General features: G+C 37.0%; 3 protein-coding genes across 3 annotated transcripts; 1 reads left to right on the top strand and 2 right to left on the bottom strand.

Moving 5' to 3' along the window:
* The first annotated feature begins 556 nt into the window (after positions 1–556).
* LOC133860076 (mitochondrial phosphate carrier protein 3, mitochondrial) lies at positions 557–4,218 on the top strand. Its single transcript, XM_062295723.1, has 6 exons — positions 557–1,024; positions 2,108–2,469; positions 2,560–2,603; positions 3,261–3,475; positions 3,560–3,684; positions 3,773–4,218. Exons 1-6 carry the CDS (start codon positions 704–706, stop codon positions 3,831–3,833), a joined length of 1,128 nt encoding a protein of 375 aa, XP_062151707.1. The 5' UTR covers positions 557–703; the 3' UTR covers positions 3,834–4,218.
* A 1,197-nt stretch (positions 4,219–5,415) lies between these two features.
* On the bottom strand, positions 5,416–12,778 carry LOC133860075 (V-type proton ATPase subunit C). The gene is made up of 11 exons (XM_062295722.1): positions 12,563–12,778; positions 12,355–12,423; positions 11,928–12,055; positions 11,720–11,819; positions 8,105–8,172; positions 7,868–8,009; positions 7,514–7,630; positions 7,159–7,284; positions 6,509–6,592; positions 6,345–6,424; positions 5,416–5,844 (listed from the first exon to the last, which is right to left on the bottom strand). The coding sequence occupies exons 1-11, from the start codon at positions 12,674–12,676 to the stop codon at positions 5,742–5,744; spliced, it is 1,131 nt and encodes a 376-aa protein (XP_062151706.1). The 5' UTR covers positions 12,677–12,778; the 3' UTR covers positions 5,416–5,741.
* Positions 12,779–18,690: 5,912 nt separating this feature from the next.
* On the bottom strand, positions 18,691–21,391 carry LOC133860624 (B3 domain-containing transcription factor FUS3). Its single transcript, XM_062296194.1, has 6 exons — positions 21,089–21,391; positions 19,999–20,088; positions 19,651–19,751; positions 19,300–19,346; positions 19,130–19,206; positions 18,691–18,993 (listed from the first exon to the last, which is right to left on the bottom strand). The coding sequence occupies exons 1-6, from the start codon at positions 21,389–21,391 to the stop codon at positions 18,691–18,693; spliced, it is 921 nt and encodes a 306-aa protein (XP_062152178.1).
* Positions 21,392–21,621: the final 230 nt, after the last annotated feature.

Raw genomic sequence — 21,621 nt, 5'->3', positions numbered from 1 at the left:
TTTTTTAAGATTAGGATTTTTTTTCGACCTCAAGATCCAATTTCATGAATCTACTAATAAAATTATTTACACCATAGTTTTACATTGTACACGCACCATTTTTTTTTACAGTAAAATAAATCTACTCAGTTTTACTTGGAACTAAGGGAATCTTATTCCCTTTTTCGCTCACACAATAACATGGGTATCTGATATGTATACTACTATGTCCTAAAAAGTGCCACGTCAGTTCTTTCTTTACTTTAATGCCAATTTCCGGTATCATCACATAAATAGATGTCTTATATATATATATATATATATATATATATATTTATTTATTTATTTATTTATTTATTTATTTTTTTCCATTTTTAAAAAATTGTAATCAATATTTTTCAGTTCAAAATGCAAAGGTGACAATAAAAAACCAAACCACAAGCATGATTTCGCAGGGTAAACCAAACCTCTGTTCTGAAGTGTCAGAATCGTAATTTACCCTGATCAAATGGTCATTTTGTCCCAGACGGGCCACACGCGCGTCTCGTATAACTAACGCGAAGAGAGGGTTGTTCGTTGGACCGATAAAAAGGAAAGTCCTTCGTTAGGAGAGGAAGCATTTGGCAGCGAGAGTTTGGGAAGGAGAACCTAAACTCTCTTCTCTCTCGCTTTCATTTCTCGCTTCCGGCCTCTCTAGCTCTCTCTCTCTCTCTCTCTCTCTGCGATGGCTCTCTCAGACAAAACCTCGCGTCAAGCTCTGATCCCGAGCTTCCTCTACTCCTCATCTGCCGCCACGACGCTCGAGAAAATGATGCTCGGCGCAAGGCCTAGCAGCAGCGCCGCAGGCCTCTCCTCGAATCTCCTCGAAGGATCCTCGCCGACGAGGAGGAGCAACGTCTTCGTTGCGGCCCCGAGCGAGCCCGGCATGAAGATCGAGATGTACTCGCCGGCCTTCTACGCCGCCTGCACGGCCGGTGGGATCCTCAGCTGTGGTCTCACTCACATGACCGTCACTCCTCTCGACCTTGTCAAATGCAATATGCAGGTCCGATTTCTTTAGATCCGTCACTTTCTTCTCGCTTTTCCTTCAATTTGATGATGTTTCCCTACATTTCTTACCGGATTAGATCTGTATATATGTGTATGTGTGGATTCTATGACATTGACTTGGTCTTTCTGTAGATCTGAGATTGTTCTAGTTTGTTTGGATGCATTGCTGCTGAGCTAGGGATTTTCTATTTTTAAATATTACTTTGCTGATTTTGTTGCACAATGGCCTTTGTCTTCCAGAGTTATAATATCATATATTTCTTATGCTATGAAGATTTTAAGTTCTTTTTGTTGAAATTTCGGTTGGATTTTTCTTCGATTTAATAGTCTCGAATCTCGATATTGGAATAGTCACCTTTTCAGATCTGTAGTTAGATTCTTTGAGCTGATAGTTTCCTGTTAGAGATTGTGACTGACTTTACAATTGAGTGTTTTATGTTTTCTTTCTTAGTTTAGTTAATACTTTATCACCTCAATTAATTAAGAAGATTTCTCCTTATCTGTCAAATACTCGATTAAGGCTTCACATGTTTACGAAGTAATTGATATTGCACTCTGGACTCCATTTGTGAAGTGGCTCAACTATTCTGCCTATTGTGAGGGTCGTTCTTCATCTAATGTACTAATCTTCCATTAGTTGGGTTTTTGGTCTTAACCATATATCTTGAGGTCATATCATCTGCGTTCTTAAGGAATATACCTTAGTATCAACTATAATCTGACATCTCTTATTTTTCTTTTGATGGTTGCTCCATCCTCTATTTGGTTCTCAAATATCACATATCAGGAATGGACTCCTTTATTAAACTTAATGTTGGTTTTTCATATCAGTTCACTGGAATTTGCAAAATTTTATTTGGATATATCATCTCTCTCTTTAGGGAAGATACTTTTATGTATTGAATTTTCTGCACATAATAAGAGGATTTGACATAACTTTATGTTCTTTCCATATCAAGAATATGTTGGAAAACTTGGGAGAACTTTTTCTCTCAACAATTAAAAAGGTTGTTTCTAATATGATGTGTCACACTTCCATATAAGGGCATCAATTGACATTCTGATTTTTGGTTTTCAGATTGACCCTGCTAAGTACAAGAGCATCTCATCTGGATTTGGAGTGTTGCTAAAGGAGCAGGGCGTCAGAGGCTTCTTCAGGGGTTGGGTGCCGACCTTGCTTGGTTACAGTGCTCAGGGTGCCTGCAAGTTTGGATTCTATGAGTTCTTTAAAAAGTACTACTCTGACATTGCTGGACCTGAGTATGCATCCAAGTACAAGACCTTGATCTATCTTGCTGGTTCTGCATCTGCTGAGGTCATTGCTGATATTGCACTTTGCCCATTCGAGGCAGTGAAAGTCCGGGTTCAAACCCAGCCTGGTTTTGCTAGAGGTCTTTCGGATGGGCTTCCTAAGTTTGTCAAATCTGAAGGCGCTCTTGGGTATGCATATCAATATAGTTCAGTTTTTCTAACAATATATGTATTTGCATGTGAAGATGTATTTCTAACCAATTTGTCAAATTATTGCAGGTTGTACAAGGGAATAGTTCCTCTCTGGGGACGTCAGATTCCATGTAAGTTGGGGTTGGGAAAGGAATTGGATTGATAATACTCTGTTTCTGACAAACAAAATGCAAACTAGTGATGATTTTGGAGCCCCGGAGATTAAAAAAACAAAACAAAAAAAAAATCAAAAATTCAATGAACTTAATATCAAATGCCAAAACACACTACACAACTGGCGCAACTGAACTAAAATTTTGATATGAATCTCAATTGAGGCTTTGAAGGAGAATCGACATTATTGGTCTTTTTGAACACGCAAATTATTTTGATTTGCAAGTATTATTTTCTCCACGAAATATTGAGTTTCATTTTTTATACTTCGATTTTCGACATTTCTTTTAGAAGTTTTAAAAAGTATATACTCCCTTCAGCACATGTAGTCCACATTTCCTCTTTTTGGATATTAGGATGATGTTCTGTTACTCTCATCCGTTTGCTTATATGCATTTAAGTAACCATCTCAGCTTCTTCTCTCTCCAACTTGGTTTTGTTGTTCCATTTTTATTTAGGGACTTGCATAATTTGTTCACACTTCCTCTGGGGATTTGATAAGAGAACATAGCAAGAGAAAAGTGCCAACCCCATTAAGCTATTGTTAATGCCTTCTTACATTTTCTAAAGTTTCATTCAGTTTTGGATAATAATCTTTATGTTTATTCTTGCAGATACAATGATGAAGTTTGCGTCTTTTGAGACCATTGTGGAGCTTATCTATAAGCATGCCATCCCCAGACCAAAGGACCAGTGTAGCAAAAATCTGCAGCTCGGTGTGAGTTTTGCTGGTGGATATGTGGCTGGTGTATTCTGTGCTATTGTGTCTCATCCTGCTGACAATCTTGTCTCTTTCCTCAACAATGCTAAAGGGGCAACTGTTGGTGATGTGAGTGGTTCTCCTTAACATTGTTCCCAGGTGCTTGTTCATTCCTTCATACTCTCTTTGACCCTTGCCTCCTGGTTTCTGCAGGCTATAAAGAAGATGGGTATGTTAGGTCTCTTTACGCGTGGGCTTCCTCTCCGTATTGTCATGATTGGAACTCTTACTGGAGCTCAGTGGGGAATCTATGATGCCTTCAAAGTTTTTGTGGGATTGTAAGTCCATCTTACAGCTGTAAAGCTTAGTTAAGTAAATATTGGTTTCATATTATAGACTTTAATTGCTAAACGGTGTTTTCTGCAGGCCAACCACTGGCGGTGTCACTCCTGCTGCCGCTGCTGCTACCGAGCTCGCAAAGGCTTAGAATTTCAGATGATCAGCGCAAGTTTTGTCATTTTGTGGAACCTAGGAAGACAATTATAGGGATTAAATAAACATAGGATTGCTGAAAGCTACGGACGGCTGTCAAGGCCAGTGGGAGTATTCTTTTGCATTTGGAACTCTTTCCAATTTTCATAATTTGGCTTATGGAAGGATGGTTTTGGTCACTCATCCTTCTGATTTCGTCTTCACAGTTAGATCTATAATGAATTTGCAATAGGATCATGGTGCCCCACAAGCATGGTCAAAAGAATAATATAGCCAGGTGGGGGTTATGCGATTGATACAAGCAGAAACATATTTTCTTATCTTTACAAAATCTCACCGATCTGGTTGATTTTCTTATCAGAGGTTTCCTGTTTTGCAAATCTGGATCTTTTCCACTGTCTTTTACACATGCATTTCACGTTATTTGCACTCAATATGCAAATTGCCTTGATGTCAGTCTGAAGCTCTTGCATTGGCCGATCCCAAAAGATACTTTCGAGATTGGGGTATAGACTGGGACCGATGGCCAATGATCTTTTTTGTTTCAGGGCTTATCCTTTAATTCTCATGGTCACTTTGTTAGAATAGTAATTGGTATTCTTAAAGTGAAATGATTGGACTCAAAATTTGATGGGTAATGAACTATTGGTTCTTAGCCCTTTCAGCATCTATCATCATATAGATCAAGGAAGCTCTTGGCATCTTTTAATTTCTGGATGCGAAAATAAAGAGCCATTCTTGATGTGAATATAAATAGACATTAATAAATCTCCCTCTCTTTTTCTCCAGTCGCACTAAGAAAAAAAGAAAGGAAGCAAAGGATCAAGAAAAGAAAGTTCTCAGTAAGGGGAAAAAGAAGGGAAGCAAAGGATCTTGTGTCCCTCCAAATTACCAGATTTATTAGAAAAAGTAGTTGTATTTCAAGCTCCAAATCATTCTCTTGAGGCTAATCTTCTGCATGGTGGGTTGTTTGCTCAAGGATCAGCGCAAGTTTGACCTATAGATGAATCTCTTCTATTAGCTTGCACGGACATTTTCCGAATATTCCTCCCATTTTAGTAATGATAAAAAAAAAATATAAAATAAAATAAAATAAATAAAAAATCAGTAAACTGAGATATCTCTTGGTTGCATTGTTAAAAGTAACAACAATTGTTTTACTTAATATGTCCTGTTTCAAAATTTGAAAAGCCAAAAACATGTTTGATATTCATCTCATATCTTAATAGGAACAAGGATTTTTTTTGAAAATATATCCATAAAGCCCATAAAAATAATCCCAATATTAAAAAACAATTTTACAAGTTTACCAATCTTTTTTCGCTTCAAAATACAATAAATATAATAGCAACATATCGGAAAGAATAAATAGGTAATTGTATAATCATTCTTTTTATTATTTTTCCATCCTTTTCCACTTACTACAGTATATATATATATATACACGTAACTAATCACAATAAAGATTAATGTACTAAAACAGATAAACCTCGAAAATTTGAGCTGTCAATCAACCAAACATTTCATCAATATAACGTCGGAACATAACCCAATCAATGGCAAATAAAAGTAGTACATGGCAAGAATTGATTGCATCTTTAAATAATTAATATCATATAATCATAGAAATACACCAAAAGCATTATTTTGAAGCTTTTCAAATGCAAGATACTGAAAGTTAGTAAAATAAATCTTATACAAATTCCTGTGGACCAAACCTTCCCCACGGATTTCACCCTCGTTCGATTAAACTCCCAAAGCTGAAACTCTATCTAAACAACCAAAGAATTAGGATACTAAACCTAATATACACTCACTGAATCCTGTCCATTTCTTATTGCTGTCCAGAGGAATCATCGGAATAGGACTTCGTAACAGACAAGGAACTCAGATTCAGCACTGATCATATGAGATTGATTGTGAAGGAAACGTATGGATGGGCATCAGCATCACCTCCCAGACCAGCCATCACTCCTCCAACTTCATCTTCAGTTTTCCAGTATGTGCTGCAGTTATACATCAATGTAAAAATATCAGGAAATGTTAATCAGAAAAAAAAAAAAAAAAAAAAACCATTAAGATGCACAAACGAACAGAAGAACCAAATTTCCAGATATACAACAATTACATTCAGTCTCATCCTAAGTATTTAGTCACTGTATAACTTGATCTCACCCCCCCAAAAAAAAGGTACAATGTGAAGAATATTTTTCAACAAAAAATTCCCAAAATGTTAAACAGTAAACCTCTTCACAGCCTTCCAATCTTTCTTGACCATGAAGCGTGGTGTAACCCTCCTAGGACCACTGAATTAGGTGACCGTGTCAGATAAAACGGTCTTGTAAGTTTAGTAAACAATGTATCTTGAGTTCATTTATTTACACCAAGGCATTGCCCCAGGTAGCTAAGGAGGCTACTTCGACCTTGACCCTAGTATTTTTTCCACGTAATTGAGGTTCACCCATTCTCTGCCATAAAAAATAGGCAAAGGTTTAGGGACACTTGCCTGTTTGCATTGTCACACAACCCTTCAAGGATTGTGCGTACTTTCTTCTCACTTCTTGCTGACGGAGCTAAAACACACGCCTGAAATCATTTCAACAAGCCATGCTCAGTGAAAAAGCAAATGCTTGGTTGGAAAGCCATGAACGAACAAGAGAGTCTATATACCAAGAAAGACGGCGGGAGACCATATCTCAGAATGCTCTCTGCAAAAACACGTACAGCACAAAAATGCATCCAGGAGCTGAAAACCTACAGGCAAGAAACCGATTAGTATGAAAGCAAATTATAACACTTAGGGTCCGTTTGGGTTTGCGATTTCAAAAAGTGCGTTTTAAAATAACGATTTTAAAATGTGCGATTTGAAAAAAGTGATTTTTAAAAACGCAGTTAAGCGTTTGCCAAAATCACAATTTAGCCTTTAAAATCGCGAATTTACCTTTTAAAATTCTGCGTTTTCAAAAAAGCACCATCTTATCTGCGATTTGAAAAAGCAGATTTTCTACGTTTTCAAATCGCAATTTTTAAAAACGCAATTCCCAAACGATCTATGTTCTGCGATTTGGTTTAAAATCGCACTTATTGTCTACGAAATCGCAATCCCAAACGCACCCTTACTGTGAAAGAGCAAAACAAAAATAATTATAACGAGCATAATAACAATGTACAATTCTAACAATGGTAATAGAACTAACAGCAACACTAAAAAACTGTAATTCAAAGCAGCAATTTGGAAGATTTTGACCAGTATAGGCCGGTAGGCTACATTGTTGGATAAATAGGCATCTTAAAGACAGATAAAACAAAAAGAAAAATACCTCCCCATAACTGGTATAGCACCACTGCAAAAGAGAACTTCTCAAACTTTCCTGGTCATGCATTAGTTTTTCTAACTCCTGTTTCCGACTCTCTTGTGCCTCCGGACTATATTCGAAATCACGAACCTGAATCACATGATAAAATAACAAAAAACAACCAATTAGATGTCTTCCACCATGTCAAACACTGAAATTAGAAGAAATTGGCAAATTGCAGCAAATTCTTCTTGCATTTCTGGTCTGCAGATAGTTCAAACTAGCAAGCCAGGATATAAATTTTAAACAACATGGGGGAGATTCATTGTTGAGACATCTATTAATCAATAAGCACGTAGAACTTGTACAACATACTCACTTGAAAACCTCTTTCACGTGCACTTGTTCTAAAATTGTCTGCAACACGACGAAAGAGTGTTACAGTATAAAGTGCATATTCATTATCCTCATACAACATTTTGGAGGACCTGGGGACCTGAAAGAGCTTAGCTTGATTAATCAGACTGAGGTAAGATCCAAATAAACAAAAGGTGAAACAATGCGAGTATAACTATTCCTGAGAGTTAATAGAAGATATGACAGATAAGGTGATCAATTAAAGTGAACCAGTGCCATTTGGTCAACAAGTTAGTGTTCTAAATCACCACTCTACCAACATCGTCAAGGCTGTAACAAGAATTAGAAATACATAGCCAGAAAAAATAAATCTCACCACATAGCTAGTCAAAGTCTCATAGCTGGCCAACCAGTCTTTCTGTGAATACTTTGGAACAACTGCGAGGAGAGTCACTAGATGTTCTGAGGTAATTATATCCTCTGGTTTCACTAGATTTGAGAGATCCCGCACAGCTAAGCTGAAATATGGAGAAAGGTAGGTCAGCAAAGAAACCAAACTGGGAGCAAAAAAAAAAAGAAAAAAAAAAGAGGAAGCAATTAAAAAAAATTGCACCTTCCACTTTGCTTTCGGTTTATAGCATTAAGCTGACTCCGCACATTGTTGTATTCAGCAACACGAACCTAACATAAGAGACAAAGCTTTAACCCCAAATTATTCAATTCAATCTAAACAAGTGGTTCACCGGCTTTACTTCTTTGGCAAGCAATATAACATATCAAGGAAGGGGAAGTTCCCTATTACTAGAGTAAATGTTTCTCTTTGTCATGTCTGGAATATAGCAGAATCAGTCTTGTTTTGATTTTAGATTCTCTTGTTGTTTAGCTCTATCTGTTTTGAAGCAGAGTAGTTTTTGAGCTTTGTTATTTTGATAGGTCTAGTCAGACCTTTGTTTGTAATTGCAGTTTTTGTTTGAATGAAAATGCTTACTGATTCATCAAAAAAAAAAAGAAACAAAAAAAGAAAAGAAAAAAGCAATATAACATATCTACACAATCTATCTAAGTGGGGGATGAATTCTGGGATTGCCTAAGGTGGCAGCCAGTCACATTAAAAAATAAATAAATACATCCATACCGTAGCAGAGCATCTAAACAACCAAATCCAGATGGTCCAGCAAGAAATTTTATATAACCATGTTAGTGAAATAAAATTCATGATATCATAATTATTCTAGCTGTAAGTTCGTTCTCGACTGTAAGGGCATCAACCGGTGGATTTCATTCTTGGGTGGTATTCTGCTTCGGCGAAGATGTAAATCTCCGGATTTCATTCTTGGGTGGTATTCTGCTTCGGCGAAGATGTAAATCTCCTGTGGGCTGGCCATCTGTGTTTTGGGGGTTTCTTGCGATGGAGAAGAGCTTTATTGTTGAGTCGAAGTCCTTTGTTTTCTCGGTGGTGGAGGGGGCATCGGTGCTACGGGTGGTGGAGAGAATAAAAGATTTTCTTGGCGAGGTCATTCTGAGCACCCATTGTGCCGTCTGGCTTGCGTCGATATTGGAAGTTCTTTTGGGCTTCCAGGCTGATCAAGACTTTGTCAAGTCTTTTAGAGAAGGGTCGAAACTCTTGATCGCTCGGAGAGATAGCAACAAAGCTGGCTGGTTCTTAGAGGCGACAGCTTTCGGGTTGGGTGGTCGGAGAGGGAGCATTCGAATCCCTGAGGGGCGTGGAGGATGGTGTTGGCATAAATTCTCCGGGGAGCTGAGAAAGGTCTCAGACTTCTTCTCGGACATGGTGGGATGCGGGAAACGATCATCGTCTGCGATGGTTAAGAAAGATGGGAAGGAGGATGGGTCAAGAGCGGGTTTGATTTCTAAGGGTACTGGCCTTTCGTATGCGGAAGTGCTGAGGTCGGGTTCGGTCCCAGTTGTGGGTGGTCAGAAGTCCAGGATGAGGGCGCCGCTGGAGGAGCCGTGCGATCTTGATCTCTTTCCGATTCTGAGAAGAGATATCCCAGAGGATTCTTGCACGGCGGTGGATTGCTCTCTTCTGGAGTCCATTCCGGTTGATCCGCCGGACCTGGGCAAGTCCCTTTGTCCGCTGGACAAGCAGAGTTCTCCAGGGTGTTCTGCTCGAGGCAAGGTGGCGTCAGCAAAGGGGTTTAATTTGAATTCAAATTTGTATACGTGGAAAAACATGCGGAATAGGTTTTACTTGGCTTTGGGCCGAGTGGTTGGGATATTCTTGGGCCGGGGTTCTAGGTCCATTCTGGGTCTTAAACACCAAGGCTTGTTACCGATGAAACAGTCTTTCGGGTTTGGGCTAGGTCGAAAACGTTTTGGTTTTCGCATGGCCTGCTTTCTGCCGAAATCTAGTGTTCCCCGTCCGTCGTGTAACAAGCCGGTGTCAACGCCAGAGATGTTTCTAGTTCGTTCTCCTTTTGGGAGTATGGAGATTGCCTCGTCAGATGCCTCTGAGGTAGCGGGTTCGGCGTCGCCGTTATTTTCTGTTCCGGCGTCTCCCTCTTCTATTCCAGTGTCTTCTGGGCTGGTGACCTTGCTGTCGACAGATCCTGGGGCTATTTTTACGGATTCTATGGCTTCCTCAGAGGCTGGTCGGAAGCTTTTTCCACAAGTTCTTGATCCTGTGGACTTAGGGCGTGGGTCGGAGACTTCTGCCTTGGGTTCTCAAGTTTCCATTGTGATGGGCTCGCCGGAAGGGAGGATTCTCCCTTCCTCTTCCCTAGAAGAACCCACGTCCAAGCCTCTTATTCAGTACAAACGTAAAGGGAGGAAGCCAAAGCCGGTGGTGGGTCAAGGAAATCATGAAGATGTGGGTTTTCTCAGGCGGGGGTTTCTTGAGTCGAGCTCCTCCTCTCTTTCACAGGCAGATCGTAGTTTCTCAAGCGCCCACCCTCTCAATTCTGCGGGTGGTCTCCAGGCTACCTCTCCTTTGGAGCTGTCCTTGGCGTGCTCTATGTTTTTTGGGGATAAGGGGGATAGAACTATGGCTTTCCTCTCTGCCCTTGATGAGGACCATAGGAGGTGGGATATGATTGAAGATTGTGAGCTTTAGGGGCTTAGGGTTGGGTTGTTTTGTGGGCTGTTCCTTGTCGGGTCGGTGGTAAGGCTGTTACTTCTTGTATACTCCGTGTGTACTAGGGGCGCCTTACGCTGTTTTTTATAAAATTACAATTACTTACCAAAAAAAAAAAATAGCCAGTCATTTCCATAGACCATACAACCATGAGAATATACAAGTAAACCGCTATTCTCATCGTATTAATTGTTATTATTTCAAGAAACAAACATTCATCCAACAATGTACTCCACTCAACTTATCATGAGGTGTCAGGAGATGACACTCTCGATGCTCCTCCTTGTTCATAACCTCCAACAATGGAGGTCTGCCCTAGCACGAATCAGTTGCATTTGCATAGTTGAGTGCACAAGTAAGACAGAATTTCATAGCCGAAAACAGGTCACTCAAACACTTGACTTTCCTAACAGTAACAAAACCACATAAGCAAGATCCTACACACAAAGGCTAATGCAATGAGCTCTAACATAAATGGCACTTCTGGCCCCATAAGAACAAAAGGAAGCTGAGGTTGTTGGTTCAAGAAGAACCAAAAGGTACGTATGAAATTTACCAATAAAACAGACCCAAAGTTTTTTACAAACTAATAAGAATAAAAGCTCCTACACACCAAGAAGAGTTGCGGGAAAGATTTTGTAAGTTAATTGTCAGATATGGAATTCCAACAGGCCCACCATTCCCTAATATATCCTGGTTTTACAATTGCAGTTCTCTAGGCTTTGTTTATAGACATCTACCCTTCCTATTTTTGGTTATCTTATTATTCATTCTTGTCCTCTTCACTCATCAAGAGCAACAATCTGACACAAGAAATTCATCCAGCTAAGGAATACTCCCCACAGTAAAGAGATTCACAACTGGCAGCAGTCACATATTATAAGCTAAATAGAAAACAAAATGCGCATAATATAATCAAGTACAGTGAATTGAGAGCTCACTATAAACATCGAATAATATCACATGGCTCATCATAGAGAAACTAAAATTTCCACTTAAATTCTGATCTTAAAATCTTTACTATACACTGTTGTCAAGGATTCATATTTCCTAGCAAGCGAAATTGTTCTTTTTATCTGCCTACAAATAGCATATAACCAACAATCAAATCAACCGGACATTAACGTTAATTACCTTGAGATCATCTTCAATCTTTGCCACTTGACCATGAATACTATCCACAACCTCCCGCAGGGGCGACATAGTTGGGTACTTTGCTTCATCCCAAACAAACCTTTTCCATAATATCGACACACAGATCATTAACAATTGCAAAAATACCAAAAATCTAAGCCCAAGAAAAGTATCTTATTGATTTTACAGATATTGCCATTCCACTCACCTAGTGAGGTAAGAATCAACTGGTACTCCATCCACGGTTAAAGCATTGCTCTCCACGCTCGATACCTTCTCCAATTCCTCGATCTGACGCCTGATCTTGTGCGACACTCCTTCTACAAAACTGTTTGACTGCACATTTCCATCGACATAACTCCAAAATTCAATTGCCACAAAACTTTTTTTTTGGCAATCCAAAATTCAATTGCCACAAAACTACGCGGAATAAATCACAGATTCTATGAATCAACATAATCCGTACACATAAACTTACAAAATCTGAATTCTAAATAATAAGGAATACCTTACATGAATAAAATAAATAATAATAATAATAATAAAATTAAAATTAAAATTTTTTTTAAAAAAAAAACTGTAAAATTTTAATCATTTTCTTTTCCGAAATTAGATTCAGATGTCGGAGGAATTACCTTTACGAGATCATCGCTGAGGGAGAGGAGAGAGTCTAGGGTTCCAACACGGAGATTAGGAATATTGAACTGCCAAAATTAAAGTTGATTTGATAAAGGATTAAAGCATAATAATAAATAATAATAATAATTGAAGTGTAATTGCAAGAAATTAACGAAAAAGAGAAACGGATCTGGCAAAGGGAAAGTGAATGAGTGGGCAGAGTACTCTGTAGAGAGGAGTGTCGAAGGAATGCTTGGAGATTTGCTCTTGCAATCGGTTCCAATGAGAAGATGCTGAGTTCTGAACCGTAAGAGAGACCACCCAGTATCTTGTCGCCATTGATTTGAATCTTCCGTTTCGAGCTCTAAATTTTACAGAGACAGAGAGACAGAGATAAAAGAGGTCTAGCAATGGCGGAGATGAAGCTTCGCCAACTCTGAGGAAGTTTTTGTACTCTACTGCGGGTCCTATTTAGCACGGAATAGAAAAGCCAATGACCTCGCTCCATGTGTTTTGGGCCTAGGAACTGTGTTTTGAAAAAATTATAAATTTAAATTAAAAATAAAAATTGACATTTGAAAAATATATATAATTTATTTTTAGATTTATAACTTGTTTTCTCATAATATAAATAGTTTTGAAATTTATATTTTCTAGATTTATTAAGTATGTTCTTAAAATCATTCTATTTTTATCCTTAATTATAGCATTTTAAATAGAGTCACCAAAATAGATGAGCCAATTTTATGAAGGACATAAATTTTTTTACAAATTGGTTTGTAAAAATTTTTTTACAGCCCACGTATAAAAGTGATACGCATCTTTTAAGCATGTGAGAAACAAATGTTTTTTTATTAATGCTATTATAAAAAACAAAAATTGACATTGTTTTATAATAGCATTAATAAAAAAACATATAAAAAGCACATGTTATTAAAATAAGGGAACTAGTACTTGCACAACAGGTTGTACACAACCCACTCATATTGGTGGGACCCACCCACTCACATGGGCCTCACCAATGTGAGTGGTTGTGTACAACCTGTTGTGCAATGAGCTTTTCTCTTAAAATAACATGTGTTTCTTACATGCCAAGGGACATATATCAATCTTAGATATGATTTGTATAAAATTTTCTACAAACAGATTTGTCGAAAATTTATGTCATTTATTGAATTGGTCCAAAATGAGTTATAAATAGTCTCAACAATTTGGTAAAAACCTTTCAAAACAAAAAAAAATTGGTAAAAAAATTTTGATGGGCGAATAGTGCTCACCAACAATAGTGAGCACTGTTCACACCCCAAAACAATAAAAACCTATTAAAATTTTTTCTCTCATCTATTTCTTCTTTTTTTATTTCTCTTATTTATCACATACAATTTTCATTTTAGAAAAAATTATTTAAATGAAATAGTGATAGTGGATAGTTAGAATAATTAAGTTGTCGGGTACTTTCAAAAAGTAAATGACTAAAATAAATAAAAATAATTTTTTTTTATCATTTTGACTAATAAAATTGAATAAGGCTACTTTAGAAAAGCCTCTTACTCCTACGAATGCTAACGTTGGAGGAGGATGCCACCCTACTGGCAGTGGTTTTCTACCTCCTAATTCCTATGGCTGCACTTCTCTACACTTTGGAAGAAGATTCTCACCAGGGGTGGGTATCGGGTAAGTCTATTTCCGACACCGACCCGCCCTTGTCGGTAAAGTCGGATAATTACCCGACATCTTTCTGTTAAACTTTGATTTCGAAATTGTCGGATAAATCGAGAAAATCGGAAAGTCGGTAATAGTCGGTCGAATGAATTGGTAATACGAACACATACAGATATGCCCATAAAGGCATAAACACATGCAAACATCCAGAAAGACTGAGTAAAACTCAAAACATGAAAATAAAATAAAATAAAATTATGTGAAATGTGTAATAACAATAACTACAAGGATCTAAATCAGTCGGAAAACGATAACAAAGAGTTTCATAAATCAAAAAACAGAGAAAAGTATAAACGACATAGATCTATCATTTATGCTAATTGCTGTGCCTGGTTTGCAAAGAAGCAACCAGAGGGAGTCAGGGAGAGTTTGGTAGAGAAGCTAAAAATGGAAGAGAAGTGAATGGGCCATGGCAGGTGAATGAGCTTTATGAACCCCCCAAACGCAGTACTTCCGGCCTGTTTGGTTGCTGGGGGAAAGGGGGAAAGTTAACCGAGGCAAAGAAATCAAAAGGCATGGAATCTGAAAGACGTTTAAATGGAGGGGCGGACGGCTGAACTGGTGGAGGCCGGAGGGGCGAACGGGCTAGGATTTCTGATTCTGGGTTTGGGGGGAGACAACGCTATGGGTCTGAGCTGAGGGTGAAGGTCAAATGGAGTGAATAGGGTTTCCAAAAATTAGATTATATAGGTGTTCAAAACAGCGTCGTTTTGTTAGTTTTGTTAAAAAACTAACTGAGCCTTGGTCATGTCGGGTAAGTTGGAACCGACTGAAAAAACCATTTTGCCGATTACCGACCGACCCGAAAAGTCGAAAAGTCGAAAACTCTTTTAATTTCGAATTTCGATTTTATAATTAATCGGTAGGCGGTATGTGGTCAAAGTCAGTTCGGTAGCGGTCGGCATATTTTCGGTAGTCGATAATCGGATAATTTGCCCACCCCTAATTCTCACACCATCTTTTTAGAGGTCAGCAAAGCTCAATTGTTCTCATATATCCATCGCCAACTTCATCACTTTCAAAACTAGAATGCTTCAAAAGTTGTCGGACAGACAAATTTTCGTACACACCAAATTTTCGAGCGGCCTCTTTTAACTTAGGTTATGTTTGTTACAAAATGATTATTCTATTAAAAAAAACTTTTATAAAAATAAAAAAAAAAAATATAAAATATAATAGATTTAGTGTTAGAATATATGATAAGAATCTAATACTTGAAACAATCATTCGGCCCATTTCCATTGCTCCCAAAGGAATGGCTATTTTTTGAATTGAAAAATAATTTTTTTCTCTCAATTTTGAAAGGAATAATTATTCCTCAATTTTCAAATAAAGCTTGCTTAAATGGTCTAACTGAGCATACTCATATAGCATTCCAGTTCAAGAAACCACAATTTTCTCAAGTATTTCTCCAAACATCTTTCAAGCACACCTGATTTCTCCACACGTTACAAACATGTCAAGAAAAGCAGTGTCCCTATTTTTCACAAAAATCCACCGTAACTCAATTTCTAACGCTTCAAAAAATCTTCCCTAGTTCCATGTAATGTTCCTTCGGTACACATACTTTTTACGTGATACTTCTCCATTTTAGAGAAAACTTGGTCAATTTCTAAACTTCAATTGACCCGAGACTTATCGGATCAAGCCGTACTTAGGGTTCGTTTGAGTTTACGATTTCAAAAGGTACGATTTAAAAATAGCGATTTTAAAATGTGCGATCTAAAAAAATGATTTTTAAAAACGCAGTTAAGCGTTTGGCAAAATCACAGTTTGGCATTTAAAATCGTAGGTTAGCCTTTTAAAATACTGGGTTTTCAAAAAAATATCCAATTGCATGCGATTTAAATAAGTACTTTTCTGCGTTTTCAAATCACAATTTTTTAAAAACGTAGTTTTCAAAAGGTTCATTTTCTGCGATTTGGTTTAAAATTGCATTTTTTTCTTTGCGAAATCGTAATTCCAAACGCACCCTTAGTTCTTAAAGTGTTTTATGACGTATTTCTTTATCTTATTTATTAATAAAATATCCCTATTTTTATTTATTCGGCGTTAGACATAACATGACAAATAAAATGCAATTTGGGCTCACATCATATAAGATAATTATATCATTTCATTCGTTAAGAAAATTTATATTTTCATTTATGGTGCATTTGGGATAGCGATTTTATAGACAATAAGTGCGATTTTAATATAAATTACAGAACATAAATCATTCGGAAACTACGTTTTTAAAATTTGCGATTTGAAAACACAGAAAATCTCCTTTTTTAAATCTTAGTTAAAAGTGTGTTTTTTTGATAATGCAGAATTTTAAAGGCTAATTTACAATTTTAAAAGCTAAACTGCGGTTTTGCCAAACGCTTAATTGCATTTTTAAAAATTATTATTATTTTTTTTTTTTGTTAAATTGTACATTTTGAAATCGTCATTTTAAATTGCACTTTTTAAAATTACAAACCCAAACGGATTCTTACGAACTCATATAATAAACTTTTTATATAGCTACTTTAGAAATGAGTTTACTTACCTGATGAGTCCATTAGCTCAGGTTAATCCTTTCCCTTGACTGCTGCAAGTCCTACATTCAACGGACATCTTGATTTAGAAAACTTTATATTCATTCTAGGTTTCCATTGGTATAAATCTCTCCTCTATTATAGGTTGTTATTACCAAATTAATTTTGACAAAATTAACTAAAATATCCTCGACCAATTATTGCTAAAATTGGCCATTTTTGAATCCGTGCAGCGTTAGCATTTCTCTTATATGGACTATACTCTTTTCAATAGGGGCCATTTCACTCTCACTTTCTCCAATCTTTCTTTTGAGAAATGTTACAGTACATTAGAGTGCTTACCAAAATTCACTGGTGATGTCATTAATTTCTTTTTATTTCATCTTCTTCCTCAATTTTTGTCTTCCAAAATACACGCGCGCAGCACATGGCACACAAAATACCTCTCCTCCCTTCTTACTACTCTGTTATGTACCACAAATTTTCAACCAAACAGAAATTTAAGCTTATGAACAACATCCTAAAGTTAAGTACTGTGCTATAGAAAACAAAATCAAAGCTAGGAGTTCTCACCTCACTGGAATCTCCTTCTCAGTTGGGTCCCTCTGTCCTTATTCTCTCTAACTTCCTCTCTCTTTTAATTTCTTTGTTACTTTTCTCTCTTAAACTCTCTTCTTTCTCTTCCCAAAACTCTCTTCTTTCCCCTCTGTCGATCTCCCCTTAAGCTTTCCCTTTCCCTTCCCTCAAGTTTTTTTTTCCCCTCCTTTCTCAGTGATTTACGCCTACTTTCTTTATTTGTTTCATACGGTGCTCTGGGAGACGCACACGCCCCCACTTCTCTTGGCAACATGCGGGCCGCGGCCGACCCCACCTTTTTTTTTTTTTTTTTTTTTTCAAGTTTATATCCCTCACAATGCCCACGTGTATCGGTTCTAATTAATTCTTGAATTTTTTATTTTAGCAAAAATTTGTAAAAATAATAATAATAATATTGTAAAATAATTGTGAAATAAAAATATAATTTATTACCTTATTAAAATATATTTTTATATTGTTTCAAAAATATATATATATATTTTTTATATATATATTTAACTGAATTTTTGTATAATGGGCTTATATTCAATTAAGTCCATTCGAGCCAATTGACCCAAAACTATGTTCAATTGGCCCGTATCATACTCTAAATTTCAATGGGATAATATTTTCAATGGGATTTGATTCTTGTACAACACCAATACAACAACTGTACAACAACCCTTCATATGAGGGTGGACCCCAGTATGTAGGATCCACCCTCATGTAAGGGATTGTTGTACAGTTGTTGTATTAGTATTGTAAATCTAACATTTTTCATTTTTTAATGAAATGTTAATATTATTGATCAAAGATCAACGACGTAGAAGATTTAGTTCTAACATAACAGTATCAAAGATATGAAATGACCTCCCTGATGTCTTATCATGCATGGACGTGTCGAACTATCTCTTTTGCCAAAATATGGACCACTCGATTACCAACTATCTCTCCTTTGTCAAAATTGGGACTGCTCTACTATTTGCTCAAATTTGTTCCAAGTACACCCTGGGGACTTCTTATAAAAAAAGATGGTGTATGAAGATCGCGTCTTGGCCCAAAATATATTTTGGTACGTTGATCAAGTTTTTTAAAAGCAACCAAACATCCAAAACTACTAAAAATGTTTTACGTGGAAACAACGGTAATCTATCCAAGTAAAAGAGATTTGAATTCTCAGCAACTTGCTACTTTGGAATTGGGGCAAAAGCTTTTTATGAGACCCATATGTCCTAGCAAATAAAGGGGCGGACTAAAACCTGTTCAAGTAGGGGTGGGCTTTATAATTTTCTTTTTTTTTTTTTAATTTTTTTTTATATTTATTGTTTAAATTATTAACAATTTAAAAAACAAAATTGTTCAGAATCTCTATCCTTCCAAGTAAAAGGTAGAACATGTCAAAGTTTTACACTCGCTGCTCTTTATTTCAAATATATGCAAGTTTGCCAAATTTAAGTACAGTGCTTCAAATAGCAAATTGAAGTTGAACCCCATTGTTTAATGTTATATGACACCACCACGGCCAGTATGAACTCAATGGAAGGGGAAGTCATCAAGAGAGAATTCTTGAGCATCAGATCCGAAGCCTTCCAAAGATCCGATTCTTGAGTAGTTTGTCAAGGAGCCGCCCAAAAAATCAAGCGGCGAGTCATTTGAGAAGGTTGCGGTACTGTCGTAGATAAATGACATACTCGTATCATCCAGTACCGTCGGATAATCCTCATAAAAGGAATCTTGTTTAGTAGGCTCATAATCATGAAGAAAGAGGTCGTTAACTGCATTTCTAGTTATGTCAGTAAATACATCTTGATCAGAAGCCTTTTTAGCCTGAATTACCTGCAAAAATATCAAGATTTAACAAACATGCAGCTTTTCGCAATAATTTATCAAGAATATTTGCCAAACACCAGAAAAACTCTTTCACATGCATATATATGATCTGAAGCTCTGTAAATTGGTGCAGCTAGCGTACGTAGTTCTGGTTTTGGTTGTCTTGGTAAATCATGATGAAGTCTCCGAGCTGTAAGCCATGCGTAGTCACAAAATCCCCTGAGAAAATTAGATACAAAAATGATGATGATTCAAGTTTTGACAGCGCAAAGAGAGGAGAGAAAATTAAGAGAGGCTACGTACAGAGCATACCTGTATTTTCTAGTACATACATTCGGCTGTTGTTATTAGGCCAATACCTGCTTGGAAAATAACCAACATATAATAAAGACGATTACTTTGTAGTATATATAACACATTTAAATTAATGAAACACTTCACACGTATCGGATCGGGATCTCCTGAAATTTTCTGCGAGCAGAGGGTTCCAGGGGATCCTGAAGATCCTCTTGTATTTGGGTTTATTATGCATGTTAGCATTGTGAGGAGTTGCAGGGCAAAGATACTTCACCATATTATGTTATTCAAGTATGAGGATATTGTTGCATGTTTTCACAACTTATGCTAGCTTTACGATATCAACAAATACTGATGCACTCGGACCTGTACTTGAAACTCCATACATGCAGGCCATCCAAGTCGTCCATGCTGATAAAAACTCCTTCCTTGGACTCTAGGACAGGGAGGTGAGCCTCTGCTGCTTTCTGAAAATAAGGTGTCCCATAATAGCATTTATTAGAAAGATAAATAATATCTGACGGTATATATATATAAAACCACCGATCCATTAAGTGAATTTTGGTTAACCGAGACCTGAGTTCAAAGTCCATTCCGATCGATCAACTACACTTTTAAGCATATCATCAAGTTCTAAATTAATTGCAATGGCATATATATATATATATATATATATATATATATATTAAAGAAGTAAATACTAAAAACGCAAACCTTTGGGAGTACCATTCTCCTGAGGGAGCCTACATCACTGTTCTTAAGCTCCTTTTGGAATAGGAATCTCAACCTTCTCGGATCAATTTCCTAAAGCATATAATCATTTCGGAATAATTAAATGAACTAATAAACAGAAGCATTAATGATCTAATAAAATGTTATTAATTATAAGGCCAATAGCATGATAAAATTGAAATTAAAGGCTTGCATCCTGGTATATATATATATATATTCTTGTTATTGAATATGAGCGGTCAATATTAAAACTCACTCTTTTTAGCACAAAATCACTCAAAACTCACTTTATATTTATATTTGGAGATGTGGTGTACGACCGTCATATTCCATAACGGAAGACAAGCCAAACTCGGCAAAAATCTTTCCCAGTAACAAGGAAACTATGTCGTTCCTACAGGCTACACAACGACCTCGATCGAGTAAACTGGAGCGCACATCAAACATCGTACTGTCCTCTCATATGACCAAAAGATCATACAACCCAAATATGGGACAGGTGATCACTACTTCAAAATAATTGTCTGCCACCGTCCAAATTATATGAATTAATAATTACTAACTCCAAGCAAATTTTTTTTTAATTTTTTGTTTCATTCTGATTGAGTAATTTCCTATATATAGAGTTTCACCATATTAAAAGCACAGAAAAAGACAAGATTCAACTGACTTTACATGACAAAAGGAGGGGTTGAAAAGTAGTTGACAGTACGAAGTGGGTATATATGCAGTAACTAAAATTCGTAAAACCCAAAGGACTCGAAGTCAATTTGACATAAATCTACAAATTTTCTCAAAGCGATCGAATATTACATTCTAAAACCTATGCAAATCGAGGCTCTGTTTAAAATATTACATTCTAATTAAATCGAAGAATGATAAACAAATATTTAATTTTTTTTTTTTTTTTTTTGTTAAAAAAAGATACTAATCTAAAAAAACTCACCTGTTCCGATGTACTACTGAGCAAGACAATCATATAGTGATATGATCAGGAAAGTAAAAATCGACTTCAAGGTGCTTTAAAAAAAGAAAAAAGAAAAAGAAAATAAAAACGAAGAAGCTAGCTTACACGAGCAGGGAGAGAGGGAAGGCCTTGGAGTGGGAATGGTGGCACGTGCGAGGTGGAGGGAGCAAAAGACAGATGTTGAATGGTGGATGATCTCCTCTGTCTTGGCATCCTTTTCTTCCTGTGGAGTACACTGAAACCTGTAACAGCAGCTACAAGGTCACGGGTCTCTCCGATCCAACCCGACCCGTTATGGGTGGAGTTGTCCCCCTCCACGGTGACAAGCCGAAGCTCAGGCTCTACACCTGCCAGCAAACCACAGGCCGCCTCGGGTTTCTCATGAACCGTTTGTTGGTCCATCATCATTAGCTCTCTAGGGTTTGGGTTTCTGTGAGTGTACTGTGGCTATCTGTGCAGATCGCCTGATGGACGCTCGGCAATCACGAAATGGGTGGGGAGTGGGTATAGAGAATGGTGGGCTTTTGCTTTTTTTCCTTTCCTTTTTTGCTATTTTTAGCAAGGGTTTTTGGTGATTAAACTGCCTGGTTTTTGTGACATTTGTGCATTCTGCATTCACCTTAGCCTTTACATCTTTT

The sequence above is a fragment of the Alnus glutinosa genome, chromosome 2 (genome assembly GCF_958979055.1).
Source record: "Alnus glutinosa chromosome 2, dhAlnGlut1.1, whole genome shotgun sequence".
NCBI lineage: Eukaryota > Viridiplantae > Streptophyta > Magnoliopsida > Fagales > Betulaceae > Alnus > Alnus glutinosa.
The sequence above is the reverse complement of the archived record's forward strand: the minus strand, read 5'-3'. Positions and strand labels throughout refer to the sequence as shown.